This window comes from Patiria miniata, unplaced genomic scaffold, assembly GCF_015706575.1.
Source record: "Patiria miniata isolate m_02_andy unplaced genomic scaffold, ASM1570657v1 HiC_scaffold_20, whole genome shotgun sequence".
NCBI classification, from domain to species: domain Eukaryota; kingdom Metazoa; phylum Echinodermata; class Asteroidea; order Valvatida; family Asterinidae; genus Patiria; species Patiria miniata.
Genome location: NW_024037059.1, coordinates 22,689,639 through 22,715,600, shown reverse-complemented (window position 1 = coordinate 22,715,600; position 25,962 = coordinate 22,689,639). Strand labels below are relative to the sequence as shown.

Sequence of the window (25,962 nt, the reverse complement as noted above, 5' to 3'; positions counted from 1 at the left end):
AAGGAATCCAACGCTAATCAACCACTATCACTCATCTGGCATTCAATCCACCGCAAGGAATCCAACGCTAATCAACCACTATCACTCATCTGGCATTCAATCCACCGCAAGGAATCCAACGCTAATCAACCACTATCACTCATCTGGCATTCAATCCACCGCAAGGAATCCAACGCTAATCAACCACTATCACTCATCTGGCATTCAATCCACAGCAAGGAATCCAACGCTAATCAACCACTATCACTCATCTGGCATTCAATCCACTGCAAGGAATCCAACGCTAATCAACCACTATCACTCATCTGGCATTCAATCCACTGCAAGGAATCCAACGCTAATCAACCACTATCACTCATCTGGCATTCAATCCACCGCAAGGAATCCAACGCTAATCAACCACTATCACTCATTTGGCATTCAATCCACCGCAAGGAATCCAACGCTAATCAACCACTATCACTCATCTGGCATTCAATCCACCGCAAGGAATCAACGCTAATCAACCACTATCACTCATCTGGCATTCAATCCACCGCAAGGAATCCAACGCTAATCAACCACTATCACTCATCTGGCATTACATCCACCGCAAGGAATCCAACGCAAATCAACCACTATCACTCATCTGGCATTCAATCCATCGCAAGGAATCAACGCTAATCAACCACTATCACTCATCTGGCATTCAATCCACCGCAAGGAATCCAACGCCAATCAACCACTATCACTCATCTGGCATTCAATCCACCGCAAGGAATCCAACGCTAATCAACCACTATCACTCATCTGGCATTCAATCCGCCGCAAGGAATCCAACGCTAATCAACCACTATCACTCATCTGGCATTCAATCCACCGCAAGGAATCCAACGCTAATCAACCACTATCACTCATCTGGCATTCAATCCACCGCAAGGAATCCAACGCTAATCAACCACTATCACTCATCTGGCATTACATCCACCGCAAGGAATCCAACGCCAATCAACCACTATCACTCATTTGGCATTCAATCCACCGCAAGGAATCCAACGCCAATCAACCACTATCACTCATTTGGCATTCAATCCACCGCAAGGAATCCAACGCAAATCAACCACTATCACTCATGTGGCATTCAATCCACCGCAAGGAATCAACGCTAATCAACCACTATCACTCATCTGGCATTCAATCCACCGCAAGGAATCCAACGCCAATTAACCACTATCACTCATCTGGCATTCAATCCACCGCAAGGAATCCAACGCTAATCAACCACTATCACTCATCTGGCATTCAATCCGCCGCAAGGAATCCAACGCTAATCAACCACTATCACTCATCTGGCATTCAATCCACCGCAAGGAATCCAACGCAAATCAACCACTATCACTCATCTGGCATTCAATCCACCGCAAGGAATCCAACGCTAATCAACCACTATCACTCTTCTGGCATTCAATCCACCGCAAGGAATCCAACGCTAATCAACCACTATCACTCATCTGGCATTCAATCCACCGCAAGGAATCCAACGCAAATCAACCACTATCACTCATCTGGCATTACATCCACCGCAAGGAATCCAACGCTAATCAACCACTATCACTCATCTGGCATTCAATCCACCGCAAGGAATCCAACGCTAATCAACCACTATCACTCATTTGGCATTCAATCCACCGCAAGGAATCCAACGCTAATCAACCACTATCACTCATCTGGCATTCAATCCACCGCAAGGAATCAACGCTAATCAACCACTATCACTCATCTGGCATTCAATCCACCGCAAGGAATCCAACGCTAATCAACCACTATCACTCATCTGGCATTCAATCCACCGCAAGGAATCCAACGCTAATCAACCACTATCACTCATTTGGCATTCAATCCACCGCAAGGAATCCAACGCCAATTAACCACTATCACTCATCTGGCATTCAATCCACCGCAAGGAATCCAACGCCAATCAACCACTATCACTCATCTGGCATTCAATCCACCGCAAGGAATCCAACGCCAATCAACCACTATCACTCATTTGGCATTCAATCCACCGCAAGGAATCCAACGCCAATCAACCACTATCACTCATCTGGCATTCAATCCACCGCAAGGAATCCAACGCCAATCAACCACTATCACTCATCTGGCATTCAATCAACCGCAAGGAATCCAACGCTAATCAACCACTATCACTCATCTGGCATTCAATCCACTGCAAGGAATCCAACGCTAATCAACCACTATCACTCATCTGGCATTCAATCCACCGCAAGGAATCCAACGCTAATCAACCACTATCACTCATTTGGCATTCAATCCACCGCAAGGAATCCAACGCTAATCAACCACTATCACTCATCTGGCATTCAATCCACCGCAAGGAATCAACGCTAATCAACCACTATCACTCATCTGGCATTCAATCCACCGCAAGGAATCCAACGCTAATCAACCACTATCACTCATCTGGCATTACATCCACCGCAAGGAATCCAACGCAAATCAACCACTATCACTCATCTGGCATTCAATCCATCGCAAGGAATCAACGCTAATCAACCACTATCACTCATCTGGCATTCAATCCACCGCAAGGAATCCAACGCCAATCAACCACTATCACTCATCTGGCATTCAATCCACCGCAAGGAATCCAACGCTAATCAACCACTATCACTCATCTGGCATTCAATCCGCCGCAAGGAATCCAACGCTAATCAACCACTATCACTCATCTGGCATTCAATCCACCGCAAGGAATCCAACGCTAATCAACCACTATCACTCATCTGGCATTCAATCCACCGCAAGGAATCCAACGCTAATCAACCACTATCACTCATCTGGCATTACATCCACCGCAAGGAATCCAACGCCAATCAACCACTATCACTCATTTGGCATTCAATCCACCGCAAGGAATCCAACGCCAATCAACCACTATCACTCATTTGGCATTCAATCCACCGCAAGGAATCCAACGCAAATCAACCACTATCACTCATGTGGCATTCAATCCACCGCAAGGAATCAACGCTAATCAACCACTATCACTCATCTGGCATTCAATCCACCGCAAGGAATCCAACGCCAATTAACCACTATCACTCATCTGGCATTCAATCCACCGCAAGGAATCCAACGCTAATCAACCACTATCACTCATCTGGCATTCAATCCGCCGCAAGGAATCCAACGCTAATCAACCACTATCACTCATCTGGCATTCAATCCACCGCAAGGAATCCAACGCAAATCAACCACTATCACTCATCTGGCATTCAATCCACCGCAAGGAATCCAACGCTAATCAACCACTATCACTCTTCTGGCATTCAATCCACCGCAAGGAATCCAACGCTAATCAACCACTATCACTCATCTGGCATTCAATCCACCGCAAGGAATCCAACGCAAATCAACCACTATCACTCATCTGGCATTACATCCACCGCAAGGAATCCAACGCTAATCAACCACTATCACTCATCTGGCATTCAATCCACCGCAAGGAATCCAACGCTAATCAACCACTATCACTCATTTGGCATTCAATCCACCGCAAGGAATCCAACGCTAATCAACCACTATCACTCATCTGGCATTCAATCCACCGCAAGGAATCAACGCTAATCAACCACTATCACTCATCTGGCATTCAATCCACCGCAAGGAATCCAACGCTAATCAACCACTATCACTCATCTGGCATTCAATCCACCGCAAGGAATCCAACGCTAATCAACCACTATCACTCATTTGGCATTCAATCCACCGCAAGGAATCCAACGCCAATTAACCACTATCACTCATCTGGCATTCAATCCACCGCAAGGAATCCAACGCCAATCAACCACTATCACTCATCTGGCATTCAATCCACCGCAAGGAATCCAACGCCAATCAACCACTATCACTCATTTGGCATTCAATCCACCGCAAGGAATCCAACGCCAATCAACCACTATCACTCATTTGGCATTCAATCCACCGCAAGGAATCCAACGCAAATCAACCACTATCACTCATCTGGCATTCAATCCACCGCAAGGAATCAACGCTAATCAACCACTATCACTCATCTGGCATTCAATCCACCGCAAGGAATCCAACGCTAATCAACCACTATCACTCATCTGGCATTCAATCCACCGCAAGGAATCCAACGCCAATCAACCACTATCACTCATCTGGCATTCAATCCACCGCAAGGAATCCAACGCTAATCAACCACTATCACTCATCTGGCATTCAATCCGCCGCAAGGAATCCAACGCTAATCAACCACTATCACTCATCTGGCATTCAATCCACCGCAAGGAATCCAACGCTAATCAACCACTATCACTCATCTGGCATTCAATCCACCGCAAGGAATCCAACGCAAATCAACCACTATCACTCATCTGGCATTCAATCCACCGCAAGGAATCCAACGCAAATCAACCACTATCACTCATCTGGCATTCAATCCACTGCAAGGAATCCAACGCAAATCAACCACTATCACTCATCTGGCATTCAATCCACCGCAAGGAATCCAACGCAAATCAACCACTATCACTCATCTGGCATTCAATCCACCGCAAGGAATCAACGCTAATCAACCACTATCACTCATCTGGCATTCAATCCACCGCAAGGAATCCAACGCTAATCAACCACTATCACTCATCTGGCATTCAATCCACCGCAAGGAATCCAACGCCAATCAACCACTATCACTCATCTGGCATTCAATCCACCGCAAGGAATCCAACGCTAATCAACCACTATCACTCATCTGGCATTCAATCCGCCGCAAGGAATCCAACGCAAATCAACCACTATCCCTCATCTGGCATTCAATCCACCGCAAGGAATCCAACGCTAATCAACCACTATCACTCATCTGGCATTCAATCCACCGCAAGGAATCCAACGCAAATCAACCACTATCACTCATCTGGCATTCAATCCACCGCAAGGAATCCAACGCAAATCAACCACTATCACTCATCTGGCATTCAATCCACTGCAAGGAATCCAACGCAAATCAACCACTATCACTCATCTGGCATTCAATCCACCGCAAGGAATCCAACGCTAATCAACCACTATCACTCATCTGGCATTCAATCCACCGCAAGGAATCCAGTGCTAATCAACCACTATCACTCATCTGGCATTCAATCCACCGCAAGGAATCCAACGCTAATCAACCACTATCACTCATCTGGCATTCAATCCACCGCAAGGAATCCAACGCTAATCAACCACTATCACTCATCTGGCATTCAATCCACCGCAAGGAATCCAACGCAAATCAACCACTATCACTCATCTGGCATTCAATCCACCGCAAGGAATCCAACGCTAATCAACCACTATCACTCATCTGGCATTCAATCCACCGCAAGGAATCCAACGCTAATCAACCAATATCACTCATCTGGCATTACATCCACCGCAATCAATTTGGTTTTCTCAAGGGCTCATAGAAAGCACTTCAGACCAGAATATACATTAAGCATCATAGTGATGGGCAAACCCTTGTGTTACAAATGAACATCATCATGGCAAAAATTGTACAAAGAAAATTCCATGGCAAAGAGGATATGACCTCATATTTTCACTTTGATTCAAGGACAAATGACATTGGTGTTAATACTGCCTTAGGTACATCTGCAGGGACATGACGTAATGCAAGTTACTGTGACAAGAAATGTATTCCTCTAAACATTTCATCGTTTGTTATTTTTGTATAATCATGACTGTAACATATGACTGACAGCCTAATGGTGGAAGGGAATTGCAAAGTTTCGTAAGTTTCGTAGGAAATTTCAAGCACAATGTACATGTATATACATTTTTGCCATGTCTAATTTTTAAAAGTAACAAAAACCAAATACCTATTGCCAAATCAATAGAAATTTTACATTGTCTTCCTCTTTTAACTGGTTAAGCCATGTCACTTAAAGCAATCTCCAGTGATAACAATCTACACTCAATAAAATGATTGTATAACAGCATAGAGATGAAGACAGGCCCCATTAAATGTAATGTGAGAATCCATGTCACATAATCCAATATATGAAGACAATGCAATTGGAATTTAAACATCCTTAGGAGTACAGTCTGTGATAAGATGGTCTGCATATTGATGCTTACCCAGTAAGTCCTGTTGCTGACACTGACTTGATTGCTTCCCACAGATGTCTCAGGAATCGCTCATTGAATGCTAGTAAATATAATAACCTGTGACACAGAGAGAGACAAAAGAGATTGCATAACATGCACAGACTCATACAATGCCCACGATAGTTGGTGACTATGACAGCAATAATGAACTGAGGGCTGGTCTCTGCTTCTAACAAATTATTACATTAAAAAAAATAGTATTAATTAACGGTTTAATAAAGAAAGTAGGATAAAGTGGGATTGAAAGCTAACTGGAACCACTGGAATGTGTAAACAGTGTTCTACCTACATGTACTGAGCAACACAAGCTTCACAGTTTAGAATTACAAATTACGAGTAGGATCTTATAGGAATCACTACAGTACACCAATGACACCTATTTTGGAACTACACGTACATGTAGCCACGCACTGAATATTGACTCCTTCATTGTGAAACAAAGTTAAGAATTGTCACATGTGAACTCTGTCTCTATACATGAGAGTGACCTTTACGCTGCACATGTGCTTCCAAGTTGTCAATGGTATTGAATGGATGCAATTAAAACTCAAGAATTAGCAGACTTAAGGATAAGGATATATATTTAATTCTAAGAAGACCAATTCACAAAGTTCTTACGGTGTTCTTGGGACATGCATGCTGTGTTTGACCATGAGCGTGTGGCAGATACTGCACAGGGCTGTCAGGACAGAGATGTCACTCTGAGAGACCACAGCAAGGAGATTTTGGGCATACGTAGACATGCTTAATATCTGAAGACACTCATCTCGGATCTCCATCAAAGAGGATGCTCCTCTAAACTGTTCAGACAAATTATTGAAGAACACACTGTAAAATATTGCCTGAAGTACAAGTAAAATAATGTTTGACTCACATTTTTTTTGGGGGGGGGGGGGGTAGCCTATAGGTTTTAAGAGTATGTACAACAAATTCAATACTTTAACGGCCTTCCCCACTCACCTTTCCTGTAAATCACAAAAGACAAATTACATGTATACATTTGGTGTGCTTTGCTACAAACAGTTCTTATCAATGCAAATGTAAACAGTTCACGTCTCACCAGCATACATCACACTACACCAACTGTTCAATGTACACTGATACCAAAAACCTCCATCTATTTTTCATGTGAAATAGTACAGCAGATTCAGGGGCCGATCAAGAATTTTGTTGCAGGGGGGGGGGGGGGGGGAGGTTTCATCGGCCAAAAATCTGAAATGTATACAGGGTTTTCCCCCAGACACTTGGCCGGGGGGGGGGGGGGGGGGGGGGGGGGGGGCCTGGACCATACTTTAAATGGGGGCGCTGTTCAAATCCGTCAATTTTTAACACTAGATCACAGAACAGTGTACATATTCCCAACCAAGCTGGTTCTGTCAGTATTTTGTGCAAAGGCAGACATTATTACCGGGGGGGGGGGGGGGTGCATTTTTTTCATGAATTTCTAATTCTATGGAAATCTTTTTTTTTGGAAAGAGCAGGGTTTTTTTTTAACCTCCCCCCACCCGATCCGCGCCTGAAATTGGTGATAAGATTGTTCAGTTTGATGATAAAGGCATGACATTTGGCACAAAGTCAGAGTATGTCATGGGAAAGATATTTGGCTGTAGTGCCAGAGCAGATTTGTCCTTTGGAAAAAATATCATAGAATAAAACAAAAATTTCAATATGTCGGCCACTGCATGTTATTCTATGATATTCTTTTCAAAGGACAAATCTGCGATGGCCCTTTAGCCAAATATCACACTATGATATTTGGCTATGATATATCACATTACTGATCACCAGTCACACTTAATGAGCTCCCTTCACCATTGGAATCCCTTCAGTCTCCTGAGGACATGCAGAGTATGCTATCCTCACCAACTCATAAGAGATTTGTCACACGGTGCAAGAGTAAATCTTTATCTTAAGTGCTTCCTTCACCATGCAAACCTTCAAATCTTATCAAAACCAAAAAAACAGAGAGTAATCAATATATAGCTTACTTCAGGGTCACTTGTTTCCATTTCTTCTTCAAGGTCGTGGTCTGAATCATCATCATTGTTACTTGCACTTGGTAGGGTAGGAAGTAACAGCTTGATCAGGTACAGATATCTCAAGATGTCTTCACTATCAAGAGATGCTATACAAACAACCAGGAGAGATATCATTCAATCATTAAAACAGGCTGCAAAGTATGTACAAACCAAATTTCTTTTTCATTTACAATCATTTGGGCTACGTGTATAAAGCCACCTAGGATCATTTGTAATTAATCAGAAAAGTTCCTACTGATTTCTTGACAGAAACCTTGCTCAAAGTGAAGATAGGGCGGGTATTCAAATCCCTTGAAATCATTCCAGCTGAATGGCACCATTTGGATGAAAACTAAACATTGAAGGTGGTTTCAAAATAGGGTGCTCAAGGACACATTATTTTTTTCACATTGCATTAGCAATGGAGTCCAGTTACGAGACCAAAACAATTGTGCACACATATGCTGTTATCTAAAAATGTAAGCCGGGTTGTTTTTAAATTACTTGATTTGTGGATTTTTCAGTCAGGTCGGGTGGGTAAGTGGCGAAAAAAAACCCACTACCCCCCATAATGGTGCACCCAGTATTCGGACACACAAGTGTTCAAACAAAATGTCGTCATTCAATTTTTGCACAAAAATTATCAAATTTTGCCAGGGTAAAATTATCGAAAAAAATGTATACAGGGTGAGTAAAAAAAAGCGGAACCCAAACCCCAAACAATATATTTCATATTTAAAAAAATATGTAGCACCAAAAATAATAATGACTGGAAAGCCAATTTCATAAGCTACTTTTAGATGGAAAAATTACTGAAATTGGTCAATCCGTTCAAAGAATATCACCATTTAAACCTAATGACCCCAACACCTGTCTCGTCCAAAAAATGCGATTTCAACAATCGTCATCACAATTGTCTTCAAACATCACCAGCGATGAAATCTTAGTTTAAAAGTTAAGAATATGCAACAAAGTCCTATTAAAGGCCCATCTTTTCAAAAAGTAGATTTTATACGTCATATTGTTTGCCTTACCAGGGTTGTTAATCAAAATATTGTGTACTACAGTTTGTGACAGTTGTTGAAACAAGTATTCTGTGTCATTTTCTTTGCTGTTCCAAACAGTCAAAACACACAATAAATTGCTTTTTTTGGACGAGACAGGTTTTAGGGTCGTTGCGTTTAAAAGGTGATATTCTTCGAACGGATTAAGCAATTTCAGTAATTTTTTCTTCTAAAAGTAGCTTTTGAAATTGGCTTTCCAGTCATTATTATTTTTGGTGCTACATATTTTTTTAAATATGAAATATATTGTTTGGGGTTTGGGTTCCGCTTTTTTTGACTCACCCTGTATCATTTAAAGTAACGATTATATTGAGCTGAGGCAACTTTTGCACGAATGGCAGAATCAGCCTAGCAGCAACATTGCCACATTCATTGGCCATTCAAATTCCATGTGCATGCATGCAACCCACCGCCCTTTCATTAAAATGAACGTTAAAATGTACAAATTCGCATAAAGGAGAAATCAAGTTTGTAAACTGACTAAAATACTTTGGTGACAGGAACTGTATGCTCGAGCAATGAGTATTTACTGAACTAAAACTTCAATAGGTTAGTTGTAACTTGTTATGCACCCTACCTACTTCAGATTTTTAGACATTTTGAAGCTTCAAATGACATATAATATGCAAAAAATGCAAATGATCCTAACCTTTAAAATGAAAAAAAAAAAAATAAACTGGTATAAAGATTTGCCCCTTTGTGTTGATACAAAAGGGTTTGAAAAAAGTAAAAAAATAGAACCATTTTTCACATACATTAAAGCATTAGTTTTGAATGAGCTTTACACAATAAAAAATAAATCAACACTATGTTTTTAAATTAGAGATGCAAACAATTCTTTGTTTAGGTGATGGAATGCATTTATTTTTGTGAAATGTTCCTATGAGAAAAAAAAAATCGTGTGGTGCTTTCATTATCTATACATCACATAAACAAAAAGAATTATTTTTTTACTTAGCACAGGTGGAACTAGTGTCATCACGGAATACAGCAACCAAGGTGACTCGTCCACATGTAAATGACACACGGTCATTCCTGCTGCACTCTGATTGGTGGATACGATGGCTTGGAGTAGTTTAGAGACAGGGAAGGTACATGACGCTTCAATGACGGCTGGTAACAGAAGTGAGCCAATTGATTCACTGAACTTAGGACAAAGAAGCTCCCTGCACAGACAGCGAAGAACCAGCTTGCTACATGGAATTCAAGCAAAGGGACATCATAAAGTTCTTCATGGATTCAATAAACCTTGTAATGTTTGAAATCAGTTTTATATCACTCCAAAAAGGGAATGCTCTTGCAAAATGTTAAGTCTAAGGGGCCATTCAGAATAGTCAAGGTTAACAAATTTCAATCTTATTTTGTGGATGGGTGGGTCAAAGGAAATAACTGAAAATCTAAATTCAGTTTTCAATTAAAGTAAAAGAAAAAAGTAAAGGAAGAAGGGAAAAAAACCCAAATGCCAAGCAGCCTCTTCAAGATCGTCTGTCACGTCTATGTTGATGTGAGTTCTTGGTTCCAAAATTGTAAGTTCCAAATGTATTTGATTTATTTGCACCATTAAAAAACTGTTATCTTTTTTCATAAAAAATGTAATTTGCCTTGCTTAAATGTTAATCAGAATTTTTAAGGCAACATAAAGTACATGTAAAGGTTAATGGTAAAAGGCCAAGGCACAAGTGTTCATGCCAAGTATGGTACATTTATGTTAGGTTTATCGGACCCAAGACTGCTTTTATACATTAGTCTTTACATCTGTTTCATTCCTGTGTCTATGGTGTACTAGTATACCCTGCATTTCCTTCAGTTTAGTTTGCATGTATGAACCTCCGTACTTCAATTGAATAGCGAAATCAAAACATAAGAGTACCCTCTCTAACAGTCTCTATAACAAGGAATAAAAAAAAGGGGAGGGGCAAAATTCATGGTTTTGAAAAGTGAAAAGGCAGGAGAATTCCACCCTTGCCCATTCTTACTGCCTACACTGAAATGGCAGTATCATGCTGTATTCTCTAAAAAGAACAGAGATGGTCTAGGAAATATATGATTGGCCTGATAAGCAGCACATATATACAAATAAGACTACAGATGCCTCTTTATTAATACCTAGTTTTGTTATCAAAAGAAAAAAGTACCTGTTAGTCTCCTGGTTGTGTAGCCTTCTAACCAGCCTGGATGGTCTATAAACCAACTGAAGTGTCGTCTCTGCTAATGGTGGATGGTTGGGATATTCTATTCCGGGTGGTAAGCGTTCGTCCATTAATATCCTGATATATCTGTAGTAACCTATAATAATCATAACAATAACTATATGATATTGGATGGCTTAGAGGTGGATACAAGAACATATTGCACGAGCTATGGACGAGTTCAACATTGTCATAGCGAGTGCAATATATTCTTGTATCCACCGAAAAAAAGTCATCCAATAGTATTATTATTATTTATATCAGGCTGACTTGATCAGCAAGAAATACAATTCAAGACACTGTCTTCATTTCATCTTTTTCGTCAAACTATTTGAAGCTGCTACTGTAATTGTTGACAACAGTGCACATATACCTGATCTTTTGCGCGCTGCATGCGCGCATGCAGTGCGCAGCATGTTCCGTGTTCGACGGTACGCGCACGCGCTACGCTCTGTTGAGTGGTTGACAACTGTGACTTTCTATGCTCTTGATCGTGACCGAACCAGCAAAAATGCCGGATGACTGCAAGTATGACTGCAATAATAAAAATATTATTGTAGTCATCCGGGTACCTTTTTTTTTAAGCATGCAATACACTGATTTATTTTTACCACTGGAAGCCCGATATAAATAATAATAACTCATATTTACAGAGCACCTTCACAGAGTAATACAAAATGCTATAAAGAGATAAACAGGAAAAAGATGAAGTATGGCTAGAACATAATATTAGTTTTTAAGACTTGTTTGAGCTTCAGAGCTGTCTAGATATTGATGGGGAAGGAGTTCCCAATTCAAGGCTCATCAACAAAGACAGCGTGCTGCCCTGTATTCCTGACAGTGTGATGGAACCAACACCTAGTTCAGATATTTGAAATCAAGTACTTTAGAGACATATGGTGTTTGACAAATCGGCGAGGTCCATCCTGTGGCAGTGATCACTTGGGAAATGGAAATTCTTCAGAACATTACAAATAAAATGCCTTATGCTATTTTCTTGGAGATTGTTGGGAACAAGTTGCCCAATGTTAATAGTCAAACACTACCATTACGACAGTAGTTGTCTCCATAGTATGAACAGTCAATACACACCAACCATGATTTTAATAGTAGTGGATTTGGACGAGTTTCCACAGTTAATAAATGAAGAGAATATTAACTGAAGAAAATACTAACCGTTTTGTACAAGATACAGCAATGTGTCAGAGACTGCTAAATCTACATCTGCATCCGACAGCCTTTGTGATTGCTGGTATAAGGCTCCTTCTGTAAACACTTCTAACATCCTGAGAGGCACAGCAATAGGTACGTGGGAATCACCTCCTAACATTCTGCCAACAATTATTGCAAAATTGTGAAATGAATGAACAACATTTTTAAATGCATCTTATCAGGAGATATCTGTATTTGTATGTTGGGTCTCTTTTAACAATTTCTATTATCACAACAGTATTTAAAGAGGTTGTGGAATGCTCAAAAACATTTCCGTCATTTTTTGGGTATATGTAGCCTAAGGTGTGATGAAATAAAAACGACTATTGGGTCATTCCATGCCAACTCAACAAATGGTGCACACCATCACCTCTTGGATTTTTTTCTTTTTTGGTGTACTGAAAGATACTTAGGAGAAATGCAAATACTGAAAATTTGGGGTCTCTAGGACTTTTCGTTCTTGCGCAACAGCATTTTGAAATTTGAGGTGGGCAGGGCCAAAAGTGCGTCGCGTCACGAAATTCAATGTTTAAAGGGCCATATATTTAAAACTATACCCCCCAGACATTTCAAACTTGGTAATCTGGGCTACTTTTTGCTGTAGATTTCAAATATTTAAACAGAAAGAAAGTAGCTTGTTTCATTTTTAAGTTAAAGGGGCCCCAAAATGGCCCAAAACTCATCTGGACCAATGTTCGGGGGGGGTGTAAGTCAAAAATTGAAAATATTTTTTTCACCAAATTTTTTGCCTGTAATAGCCCCAATTGAAACTACTTTCATGTAAAATCTTACACTTATATTAACTTCATTGAATGAGATATAGCCCTTGCAAAAAGCAAATTGTTTATTTTTACGATAACTTGACCCCCCAAAAACCAACGTCAGACATTCCGCACCAAATTTTGCTTCACATATGTTTGAGGTTGGTCCTTAGTGAAGTCCTCTGAAAAGTTTCATGTTGGTGTCTAAATGTCTTCAGTAGATAGCTGGGCTTTATAATGAGTCTATATCTTACGGTGCTGGTTCCGTAACATACAAGTACACGTACATGTACATAGAATAAAACAGCAGTTGGTACATAAAGAATAAGTTGGGTATGAAACTTAGCTTACATTTGTACATGTAGACAGTTGATATAATTGTTTACAGTTTCACAGGTGAAATTATGCATTCCTTGTGATGTAGTTTTGATGAAGTTGAATGAGTTGCATGATGGTTGCCTCACTAAGTTTGTATTGCCTTCCACCGCTATGTAGAAGTTCTGGTGTTGGTACGCAACACAACACATCAACAAATGGAATGTTACATTTATCCTCTCTTTGTGGCCAATAGAGAGTATTTGTTGATTCCGTCCTGTACATGAAGCAGACATACACATCCTCATGAAGTTGTGATACATGTACATCTTCTACAATTTAGCAATGTACCAAACATCATCATAGACCACACAAACATATTTTCCTGGGTTGAGGTCAGCTGCTACAATTGGTGCATGATGAGTTTGAGCATACATGCAACTCCTTGGATGAACTAGGTTTCCCCTTATCCATAATGAAAACTAAGATCAATCAGGTTAAAACCATAGACCCTCTACTCAAACTGAATCACTTCTCTTTGGTTCAGGTTAGTGCTATACTATGTTGTGCAAGTGAGAACTGGTTAATTACTACATACATGACATGCATGCTGTGTGATGAGCACATGGAAAGAATTAGACTCTCAAGTCATTTAACCTAATTTGCATATAATGCACACATAGGTCTACAAGCAACTGTTTATTGAGCAGGAAATGGGTAGTCTTGACCCAAGTCTTTCAACAGTCGGGGGATTTTGTTGTGCTGGTTCCGTAAAATACAAGTACATGTACATGCACATGTATGTTACGGAACCTGCAGCATCATAAGATATAGACTCTTTATAAAGCCCAGCTATCCACTGAAGAAATTTAGACACCAACATGAAACTTTTCAGAGGACTTCACTAAGGACCAACCTCAAACATATGTGAAGCAAAATTTGGTGCGGAATGTCTGACGTTGGCTTTTGGGGGGGTCAAGTTGTCGTAAAAATAAACAATTTGCTTTTTGCAAGGGCTATATCTCATTCAATGAAGTTAATATAAGTGTAAGATTTTACATGAAAGTAGTTTCAATTGGGGGCTATTACAGGCAAAAAATTTGGTGAAAAAAATATTTTCAATTTTTGACTTACACCCCCCCGAACATTGGTCCAGATGAGTTTTGGGCCATTTTGGGGCCCCTCTAACTTAAAAATGAAACAAGCTACTTTCTTTCTGTTTAAATATTTGAAATCTACAGCAAAAAGTAGCCCAGATTACCAAGTTTGAAATGTCTGGGGGGTATAGTTTTAAATATATGGCCCTTTAAACATTGAATTTCGTGACGCGACGCACTTTTGGCCCCGCCCACCTCAAATTTCAAAATGCTGTTGCGCAAGAACGAAAAGTCCTAGAGACCCCAAATTTTCAGAATTTGCATTTCTCCTAAGTATCTTTCAGTACACCAAAAAAGAAAAAAATCCAAGAGGTGATGGTGTGCACCATTTGTTGAGTTGGCATGGAATGACCCTATTGTGTCTGTCATGAAATGAGTACAAAAGGTACTTTTGAGAGCTGTTTTTCAGGTCCTGTTTCGACCCGAACTTGCAATTTGTGTAAAAGTCCTCGTTGGGGGCAGCAAACAAAACATAGTAAATTGAAACATAATAAACAGGACTCCCGATGCAGCGTAGTATAAACGAGTCACCGAAAAATGACGGAAATGTCTTCGAGCATTCCACAACCTCTTTAATAAACTTTTGTGGATATGACATAACCTGAACACAAAATGTGTGTTCATTTCATGTAGAACAAGTCAGGTGTGTTTACAAACACAAATGCCCCGCAACCGTGACTGTTCCCATGACATAACACCACTCTTTTAACATCAACTTATGTACCTAGGTCACATGGAACTTTCATTGACAGCATTAGTGTCTTCTGTAGGTTTTATATGAATTAATCCCTAATCCCTTTGATCTCAGAATAAATACAAGATTTCTATTGTTTTAGCCACTGTGACCTTGACCCTTGACCTGACAAGATTTTTCTGGACACACACACCCACCCACCCACCCACCCACCCACGGAAGGACAAGGCGGAAACAGTATGCCCCTTCGGCCTCGCCGCGGGGCATAAAAATTAATCCTATGATAAAAGAACAGTCAAACTCAGATTTTGTTTTATACTAAAAACAGGATATTGGCAACAATGGTAAATGTGAATGTTTGTATTGACATGTCTAAATGAAACAGGATTTATGTATGATGAAGCAGTAATAAACATGTGGTTTATAACCTCTTAGGGGCCTGGCCACCGATAATGGCCCAAGCCGAAATAGCTTTTTGATCACATGGCATAAAAAGTCGAAAAGTTGACACAACTTCAGTGATTTTGTTCAAGCATTTTACACCCTGTTCAGATCAGGCCACTTCTACTGTGGGAGATGGGAGATCATGATCAGTGCTTCTGAAGCAGTTAGCTGTAGCTAGTGCACGTGGCGCGTACTGCATGCATGTGACAGATGTGAATTTCATGAAGTGAATTCATTATTAGGTTTTGCCCTCCACCGACGTATAAACAATGTATACTTAGTGTGTTACACCCCCCCCCCCCCACCCCCGAGTGAAAATGAGAACAAAAAAAAAAAACAGTGGTAAGGCCAAAAAAAAAAAGTGTCCGGTTTCTGGTATGCGCGCGCGTCGCCGTAGCCATGCGCGTCGGCAAAATGAAAAAGTTTTTTTTTCAATGAAAGATGATGTCTCAAAACCGCCAAACTCACTGGTTTGACTGGAGTCCTGCTGCTGCACAATTTTAGCGAGTTTTTGGATGGGGTTATGGTCGAGAATAAGCTTTATGTGGCCTCTCTGGACTCCCATATATTTGCACTAAGTTTAGTCGGGCACCATTTGCAGTCATCAGCACACATTTGAAGCAAAAAAATCAGGTAAAATATTAAAAAAAAGCCGCATCGCCGCACCACTTTTTGGGCAAGCTCCATACCAGAAACCGGAGACTTTTTTTTTTTGGCCTAAGACATCTTCACTAGAAAGCAGGAGGTGGTGGGTTTGACGCCCACCAAAATGATTTTGTTCTCACTTTCACTTGGGGGGGGGGGGGGAGAGTACACCCTGAGTATACAGTGTTTATATGTCGGTGGAGGGCAAAACATAATTCTGAAGATAATGATAGTGAATCATCAGCTAAAAACTATTGACGTTTTCAAGTGTGCCATTTTTGGAAACAATTGACCTAAAGTTGTGACTAATTTCTACACCACATTTTTACCTTAGAACTAAAAACATGTATCAAGATACACCTACATGTACCAAACCTGTCCATAAGTTCTATTATTAAAGAAACTGGTACTGATATTTAACTGAATGAGGTTAAGGCTTATTAACTGAGACATTTGGCAAACTCCTTAATAAGTTGTGTGCTAGGCTACTCCGCCCATGCCACTACCCTGGCTGTTATTTTCCCCTTCTACTGTGCCTTTGTGCCTTTATCCAAATCCAATGCCTGGTTATGTAATGGCTAGTGGTAGAGGATAGATGTTAACAGTTAGGATAATGGTTCAGTTGAAGCTTACAATCAATGTCATCAAATCCTTTGGTTTCTCACCTACAACACAGGAGCAACAATTTCCTGATCTGATGCAGCCAGGTAGCATGATGGTGGATCAGCAGCTCTACACACAGATGTTGATGCTTCAGGAAAGTCTGACATAATATAATCTTCACGACAATAGACAAAAACAAATATTAAATCAAAAAGGTTTTATTATTAAGGAATAACAGTGTGAGTACCCAGTCTTCATAATGAGCAGGTTGGCATGGTTGGGGGATGGCCGCTGTTAATGTACCAAGCTGAAGAAAGATTAAATGTACCATTTCAAAAAGGTGCTCGGGTCGTGTTCACCCAATGATATAGTAACTGATAATGGTATTTTTTTTCATAGTTTTTTTTTTTATACAAAATATTAAAGAGAAGATAAAAGGTGTGCAATTTGAAATGTTTACAAAATGGTCAGGGAGATGGGTCATGAAGGGTTGTCTTTCCTTGAGGCTACAACTTTGTTCTTGCAACTAGCTCATCCACTCCTTTGTTGGCAGTCTCCCAATTAGTCAATGTCTTTGTTCAAGGAGCACTAGTCAGATGTCATAAAGCCATTATGCAATGTAGCCAGGGATTACACCCAAAGTCATGTTGCAAGCAACATCAGCAATGTCAAAACCTGGGCAATAGCAAATGCAAATCACCCCGAGAGGTTTAGGCGTTTTCCATTAAAAGTCATCCCAATAAACAACAAAGGGAAACTGACTAGGCATATACATGTACATAATTATAAAGTTGAACAAAGAAATTGACTACAGCGGGATTTGAGCCTATGACCTATGGAATAGCATACTGGGGCTCTACCAACTGAGCTATCCAGCCCTACTCATTATGCTAGCAATCTTCCAATGTCGATGTTCAGTATGAAATAATTTCTACAAGAATCAGTTAGCTTCTGAGCAATTATGATTACAGAATACAATACAATGCATAAATAAAATGGTGATCACAAGTTAGTTCTCAAAAATTGTTGAGCGGGTAAGAGTGCATACGTGCATGTTACGGGCAGTCGATCTCGCCCTATCTCGCCCAAACCCGTCACGTATACGCATGAGAGTGCTCGAAAAGCGCACGACAGATGAATGAAATTCTGGCAGACACCTCGCAAGTCACCGAAACTCCTCGATATATGGAATTCATTCTAAAATATTTGTTTCATTTGTCAATTGTCAACATTTCAGATTGGGAAAGACTGCTGATTATCAAATCAGATTGGAAATTAGGTGATATTTAAAGGGTGAAATTTATAACAGAGCTCTCATTGGTCAAAAATAATGTCATTGAGAAAGCCTTGACAATAACATGTAGTTCTTATATGCCTATTAACAATACGCACAACTTATCCGTGCACACAATCTCGCCCAATCTCGCTCGATGGAAATTGTTAGAGAGGAGCCAAATTTAAATAAAGTTTTTTATTCAAGATTTGCTTATCAGCACAGTTATACTTACCAATCTCTGTGAATCTAAATCCTCCCTGAAGAATAAGATCAATTGAGACTGCAATGACAGCAGGGTTTCTGCATTCAAAGTAGACGATGATGACGATGATGATCTACCCTTTCCTCCTTGTTGGACACGCCCCATCTCAGCATCCCATTCATTCCTAAGCTTAGCTTTAAGTCTGAGCCTGATCAGTGATCCACGCACAAAGGATTGGATGATTGTGGCACTGTGCTGCTTCCTTCTCTCCTCCTATGGGTGAGTTCAGGATTGATGTCATTAGTATCAATTTAGGATTAATATTTGAGAATAAAATAGTACTGTGATCCGAGCAGGACTACAAAGATAAGTTAGAGCAAGACGACTACAAGCCCTGCATTGTATAGGAGTGTATTTGATTGGTAAATATCATTTCACAAACAAGCACATGTACTGAAAGGAACGCTTTCAACTGGAAGGTGCCCTTTTGGGCGCTAAAACCTATTTCCCACAAAGTTATTTCAGTGGGAAAGATCATTAAAAAGTAAAATATACATGTGCCACACTTGTGCCTTGACAAATTGTTGTGTTTGTGTATAAATTACACATACGGGAATAAGGGGTACACAATTTTGGTCCTCATCCATTGAGCCATTAGAGTGCTAGTCTGGATTTAACTCATACGTTTCTCTATTTCTGAAAAGTTGTCAAGAACCCCCACCCAAGGATCGCTCCATCCAAGTTACATTAAAATCCATGAAATTCTGTAGACAAAGAAACATTTGAAGCATATTTGAACAATGACCTCTAATGATTCTACATGACCTTTGACCTCAGTAATCCGATGAAAAATTGTGTCTTCTTACCCAAGGGTCACTGCGACCAAGTTTCATCAACATCCATGAAAGCATGTAGAAGTTATACACTTTGTTCAAAAACTTAACCTAGTTTTTAACATACGGTCATAGTATTACGGGGATACAGACGACTTCACGGGAAGGCCTAGTGCGGTAGGAGCATTGTTGTCCTTTTATCCCTTTTTCTAAAGATTCAACTCATGGGGTACCGTTTTTCTGAAGATTTCACTTGTGGGGCACCGTTATTTGTACGAGTACCCCACAAGTGGTCGGGGCCCAATTTCATGGCTCTGCTAACCACAGAATTCCGCGCTTACGATCACCATTTTGTGCTAACCGCGCTAGCAGAAAAATTCTGTGCTAACCCTGTAAGCACAGAATCCTTCGTTACGGGATGTACGCATGTGCATCAGCCAAAATTCCTCGCTAACGCGTGAAATGCGCTTACCGTAAGCACAAAATTTCTGCTACAGTAAGCAGGTTTTTTTCGTTAACAGTAAGCAGAACCAAGAAATTGGGCCCTGGTCAGGACGGTTATACAGAATTTCGGACTGGTAAGTGTCCCCCTTAACTGTTTAGGTGACACAAAAATAAAACAATCAAATTATAATTTAATACAAAAACAATTGAGGACATTTTCCCCATTTGTAAGCATATTTTGCCTTCTTATGATTCCCCTTCCCCTAAAAAACATGCAGATTTTTCTGTCAACTATTCCTAACAACACAGCAATGACAAAAATTATGAGTACATGAAATTACGTGCTCACCTCTCTTTTTAATCTTTCATGTTGAGTACGCTGTAGAAGAGATGACGTTTCTTCCTGAAAAATTTGATGTCAACAAACTGAAACATTACTAAGTAGTAGGTACACACATAGATATACTACACGTACACACTACATGTACACGCATACTACATAGACTCATTTCTTCAATTGTGGTAGAAATCAAGAGTTTATTTCCAAAACACTATATATCCATTAAAAATTATGTGAAAAGTTTGCCTGTTTATCAAAGTTTAAAGAATAAAACCAATAAAAACGATGTTTGTAATCTTCTGTTTCTGTTTGACTGTCCCCTTAAGTTGTGTTTGACTAAAACCCATCCAAACTGACTTTGGGCAGCCAGGAGACAGTGTGATTCTTATTCGTAACAAAATGGCATATCACGTTTTGAAAATAAACTCTTCATATTATGGTACACGCTCATGTTCACGACAAACTCTACATTAACTCTAGAACAACAAAAGACTGTGAAACCAACATGATTTAAAGAATTATAGGAAGAGCAACAAAACCGATTCCAAAGGCCATCTGTTGAAGAAAAGTTTTAAAAAAGCCAGTTTTTTACAACGCTGGTCGGCCGACCAGCGTCGTAAAAAAACTGGCTTTTTTGAAATAATGTCCTCAATTTTCTATATAATTGGAAATTGATACCAAAAAACCCTTTTTTTAAGAAAATGACAGCACACAAGGTACCATACTTTTACTGGACGCTTTAGACTGTCATTCACCAACAATCCAGTAAGGTATTTCATAATAATTTGGTAAGTTTTGTCTTTATGTTTGCAAATGTTGTATATTCCCTTTAAATCCATCAATACAGTGTAGTTTAAACAAAAAAAGGTGGGTATTGATTATTGGTAACTTAAATTTGTATTGATCATCAAGTTCAAAAAGTGATTAATAAAAACTGTACACAAAAAGTTGATTGCAGCAGCCATAGTGATTGGCTCCAATCTTGACTACATGTACAGGTACATGATCTGAGACTGATCGCAGTTCAACCTCCAGTCCTGACCTTGATTATATCATCACTTCACTCATTAACCCTAACTTCCTAGGGGGTATGCAAAATCGTATTGAAATTGGAGGATTCAGCACCCGATTTCACGAAGCGCTGCGACGCGTTGCAACTCGAGTTACGACGTGTAACACGTCGCAATTCGCAACGCGTCGTATCTTCCATTTCACGAAAGTTGCGATGTACGTGTTGAACACGTCGTAAGTTCCTTGACAACGGCTTAAAACACGTCGCAAGTTAAGACGTGTCTATTGGTCGTCACAAAATAAGAAGAGTCATTTCTAAGCCAGTTTTATGCCACAAACATTACATTAACGAGATTATAATACCGAGGCAATGTGTGTTAAGTTGTAAATAGAAAATTCATTGAATAATTATGAATTAGACCGGAATATTAGAGTTGAAATTTCAGAGAAGCTATACAGTCCAATGAGAGCTTGTTTTCCTTCAAAATTGCATCGCACGGCCGCCATTTTGTTTTACGTTTTAACAAATTTTGAGCTGAGATCCGACGACTCTTTGTTGAATATCAGACGACTATTTACTGTACGCTGACTAAAGACATAAAACAGTCACCGAGTTGTGCTATAAATACACCTACGACGCGTCGCACTTACGACGTGTTTAGTGAAATGGATCGCAGGACGCGTCGCAGCTGCGACGCATCGTAGAGATACGATGCGTCGCAGCGCTGCGATGCATCGTAAGTTACGAAGAATTTGATGAAATCGGGTGCAGGACTGTTAGGGCTGTCTGTCCTTACCTTCTTACTGGCTCCTCTCAGTGAAACCACTGGACGTCTTTTGAACTCGCCTTCAAAACTATACATATCTTTCGGACAGATCATTCACTACAAGCTCCTTTTATAAATCTGATGACAAAAAGAATAATAACATTTATTATTGCATTAATTGCATCAAAATATTTTTACATTGGCACCATCTGGACATATTTTTGTGAACTACAATATACTTCACATCATGTCAAGCTTACAAGACTTAGTTAAAGCAAACATTTCCATACAAACATGTAACCTGTAATGACTGATGTACATGTACGGCACATGTTGATCCATAACTCTCAAATTTCTGAACCGTGGATTTTTGGATGAATGGACCGACGATCTTAGCAGGGAAATTGGCGTCTGGATAACCTTCATTTTTTTTGAAAGATCCCCGAAACAAACCCTTGCACAATGGAACAGCAATACATACTGGTTGATTTGGCAGACTTTTAAAGTGGATTTAGCAGAATTTTACATGGTACGTATTACGGTCATCCTGCCATGTAAGACGGTTAGTCGGGTACCCACTGGTGGGACTCCTACCATTTTGCGCATGCGGAACTCGGGGTACCAGAGTGTCATGCCTGTCTTTGATTTTCTGATCATTTTGAAAACGTTCATTGCGACAAAGTTGTGCTGTACTTTACATCAAATTTCTTGGCAATGACAGATCCAACACTCGCGTAAATTCACAGGAAGCCTAACAAGTAAGTGATTTACCTATGGGTAAAATTATACATGGTTATACATGTATGTAGCGGATCAAAAGATACCCAAGGGAAGCGCGTGGCGTTGTATACAACGCCACATTCACGGGTCTAGGTAATGCCTAGTCCTAGTCCGTTGCGCTTTTGTCTTCAGCGCAACGGCACAAATTCACGCACGGACTGAAAACCCTTGGCCCAGCCCATAATACGTCACACAAAATTGATTAATGTGTGTGTAGTTGGGTCGTATTGCACGCGCGATCCAGAACTAGGCAAAAACATAGGTCATTCCTTGGCAAATTTTCAAATATTAGGGACTCTACAACTAATTTTGATACAACAAACTTTCGATAGAAGAGTTTATACTGTACGACTGTAGTGTATGAACAAATACATAATATAATATTGAAGTATATACTAAGAAAACACTTAGAAATGTTCAGACTAGTCTCATACTCATCATAGGGTTTGTGCACACTTGCACGGGATGACAAGTGATGGCCAGATATGGGAATCTTTCCAAAACTGCAAATGGGAAAATCAACATTTGACAAAGTTCTACATTTTTGGTAGTCCGAGTAAATTGGACCCAACTTTATTATTAATCATTTCTGGTAATGAAACCAAGGATTCCTCAAAAGCGCCCTAGGCACTGTAGCTCGCAAGCCTGAAGAAACCTGTGGAGAGAAGACAATGAGAAGAAGTTACAGTTTTAGAGGTGGGAGGAAAAGCCCAGAAGAATATTTTGGGGAAAACCCACGGAATCAGGCAGGGACTGAAAACCCAATCCACATATTGGCCCAGGCGGGATTCGAACCCGGGTCACAGCGGTGGAAGGCGAGGAAAGTACTGCTACGCCAACCTGACTTACGATCCGGATGAAAAGTGAAATTTCCAGTTCAATTCCGAGAGCTCCCCTCGCGATCGTGAACACGTTAAATTTCTGACTCGTGTTTGAATTGCGATCTGGTCTTCATGCCCAGCGTTCATTCGATGGTCCCCGTATCCCGAGTGCGATTCCGTTACCGAGCGCGCGCGATGCAACCGAGCACGCGATGCATCGATTATGATAATGAGCAGACTGGATCACGTTTGTAAACACAGGTGCATTTCGAACGATGAAAGGGAGTCGGGAACTAGCTTGAACCGGTTTCCGTCCATAAAATCTGCCCTTGTTCCCGACTCCCTATTATCGTTCGAAATGCACCTGTGTTTACAAACCAGAGTTCCGCATGCGCAAAACGGTAGGAGTATCACCAGTGGGTACCCGACTAACCGTCTTACATGGCAGGATGACAGTAATACCATAAAATTCTGCTAAATCCACGGAAAAAATCGGATACCCGATCACCACTTACCTGCCACCAAACAAATACATTTTCACCTCACCTTGTGATTTCAACCAAGAGGAATCCAGGAAACAGCGGACATGCGAAAAAAAATTAGTAAAAATGTGTTTTTAGAGCACATTTTGGATGCACATGTATGATGTAGTGCAGATCTGAGTTGAAGCAGCCGGTCAAAACTGATTGAAGTGTCTGGAACAGCGGTACGTTATACGCATGGCATCGATAACCATGACCAATGGCATAACCAATGATAGCCCCATAAATGTGGCCTATTTACTGGACTGCCTCCGTAAACATAGGCCACACATTCACATGTACAAAAACGTGTCGACTTTGCCAAATTTTGATTTTCACATTTAGGCTTACTTTTTACGGTTTTTTTTGCTTTAGAAGCATTCTCACCCTCTATATAGGCTAATCAGAAAGTGCTGCCTTTTTCAGATGTCTATTTTTCATGAAATTTCCAGATACATTGGCACACGTTTGCGTATCAAAATTTCAACATGAAATTTCACAAAAATTAAACATCTGAAAAAGGCAGCACTTTCTGATTAGCCTATATAGAGGGTGAGAATGCTTCTAAAGCAAAACAAATCTACAAAGTAAGCCTAAATGTGAAAATCAAAATTTGGCAATGTCGACACGTTTTTTGTACATGTGGATGTGTGGCCTATGTTTACGGAGGCAATCCAGTAAATAGGCCACATTTAGGCCAATGATAGTGCAATACGTCATTATGAATATTTATTTTCTCATGAATATTTAGTTTATTTCAATGGATACTTCAAATACGTCCAAAGATTGATCATTGCAACACTATAGACTGAAGCGTGGCTATGTATATAGCCACGTTCACGGGTCTACCCGTTTGCTAGTGCTACTCACCAAAACAGGAACTGCATGCACGGCCACCACTGGCCAGTGTATGTTGGCTGCAGCGCGCGCAGAACGTGAACTCGTTCACTTCAACTTCAGTTCCAACATTCAACAACACAAATTTCAATCAAGGATATGATTTGCACGTCGTCCAGAAGTCTAATTTAAAGCGAAAATGGTCAACACAACGGTCAATCAATCAACCGAGGTAGGAAACAGTTTATCCACAGAAAATTCTAGAACCAGAAAAATGGACAACGCATGAGAGATGTAAAATGTATTTCTGCAAAGTGCAATTCATACTGCATGTATTGCATGTTTCGCATGTAATTGTGTTGCTGGACTGTTTTAGTCAGTACCCGCTGATTCGCTGAATAAGCACACTCACACCAAAGTGAAGAGAAAAAGCAACCAGACCAAAGAGTGCTCCGTGCGCAAAAAAGAGGGCGCCCTGTGTGCGTTCGAATAGCTCACCCGTATCCCATAACGCGTTAACGGCATCACTTATCCGGCCGGCCGATGTGCTAACTTGTATTGGTATTGTAGAATACCCCGCCACTCGGAAATACACCCCTGAAATCTCTGGCTACGCGTTCGGGCGGTGCTCCGTGCACAAAAAGTACAGTACAAAAAGTACCGCGGTACCCCTTCAACGGCCAGAAAAGAAGAGTTGGGGGATACCTAGACTTATGTTTCCATAGTCCGTGATCTTGGTGTTATTATGGCGAGCCAAAGTAACATTTATATTAACAAAGTCTTAATACAATTTAAAGATAGCTCTAAATGATTTAGAGATATCTCTAAATATTTAGAGATATCTCTAAATATTT

The 25,962-nt window shown here is 40.3% G+C and overlaps 1 protein-coding gene across 1 annotated transcript in view; it reads right to left on the bottom strand.

The window, feature by feature from the left end:
• The window catches only part of LOC119728232 (ubiquitin-protein ligase E3C-like), a 45,728-nt gene extending 20,300 nt beyond the window's left edge, over positions 1-25,428 (bottom strand). The window contains exons 1-11 of the mRNA XM_038200386.1: positions 25,142-25,428; positions 22,180-22,287; positions 20,381-20,434; positions 18,785-19,027; positions 17,339-17,451; positions 12,622-12,776; positions 11,392-11,542; positions 10,211-10,449; positions 8,163-8,299; positions 6,793-6,974; positions 6,145-6,231 (exon numbers count right to left, since the gene is read on the bottom strand). Of these exons, the coding sequence (XP_038056314.1) occupies positions 6,145-6,231; positions 6,793-6,974; positions 8,163-8,299; positions 10,211-10,449; positions 11,392-11,542; positions 12,622-12,776; positions 17,339-17,451; positions 18,785-19,027; positions 20,381-20,434; positions 22,180-22,263 (1,445 nt within the window). The 5' untranslated portion in view covers positions 22,264-22,287; positions 25,142-25,428. The remainder of the gene's footprint in view (positions 1-6,144; positions 6,232-6,792; positions 6,975-8,162; positions 8,300-10,210; positions 10,450-11,391; positions 11,543-12,621; positions 12,777-17,338; positions 17,452-18,784; positions 19,028-20,380; positions 20,435-22,179; positions 22,288-25,141) is intronic.
• Positions 25,429-25,962: the final 534 nt, after the last annotated feature.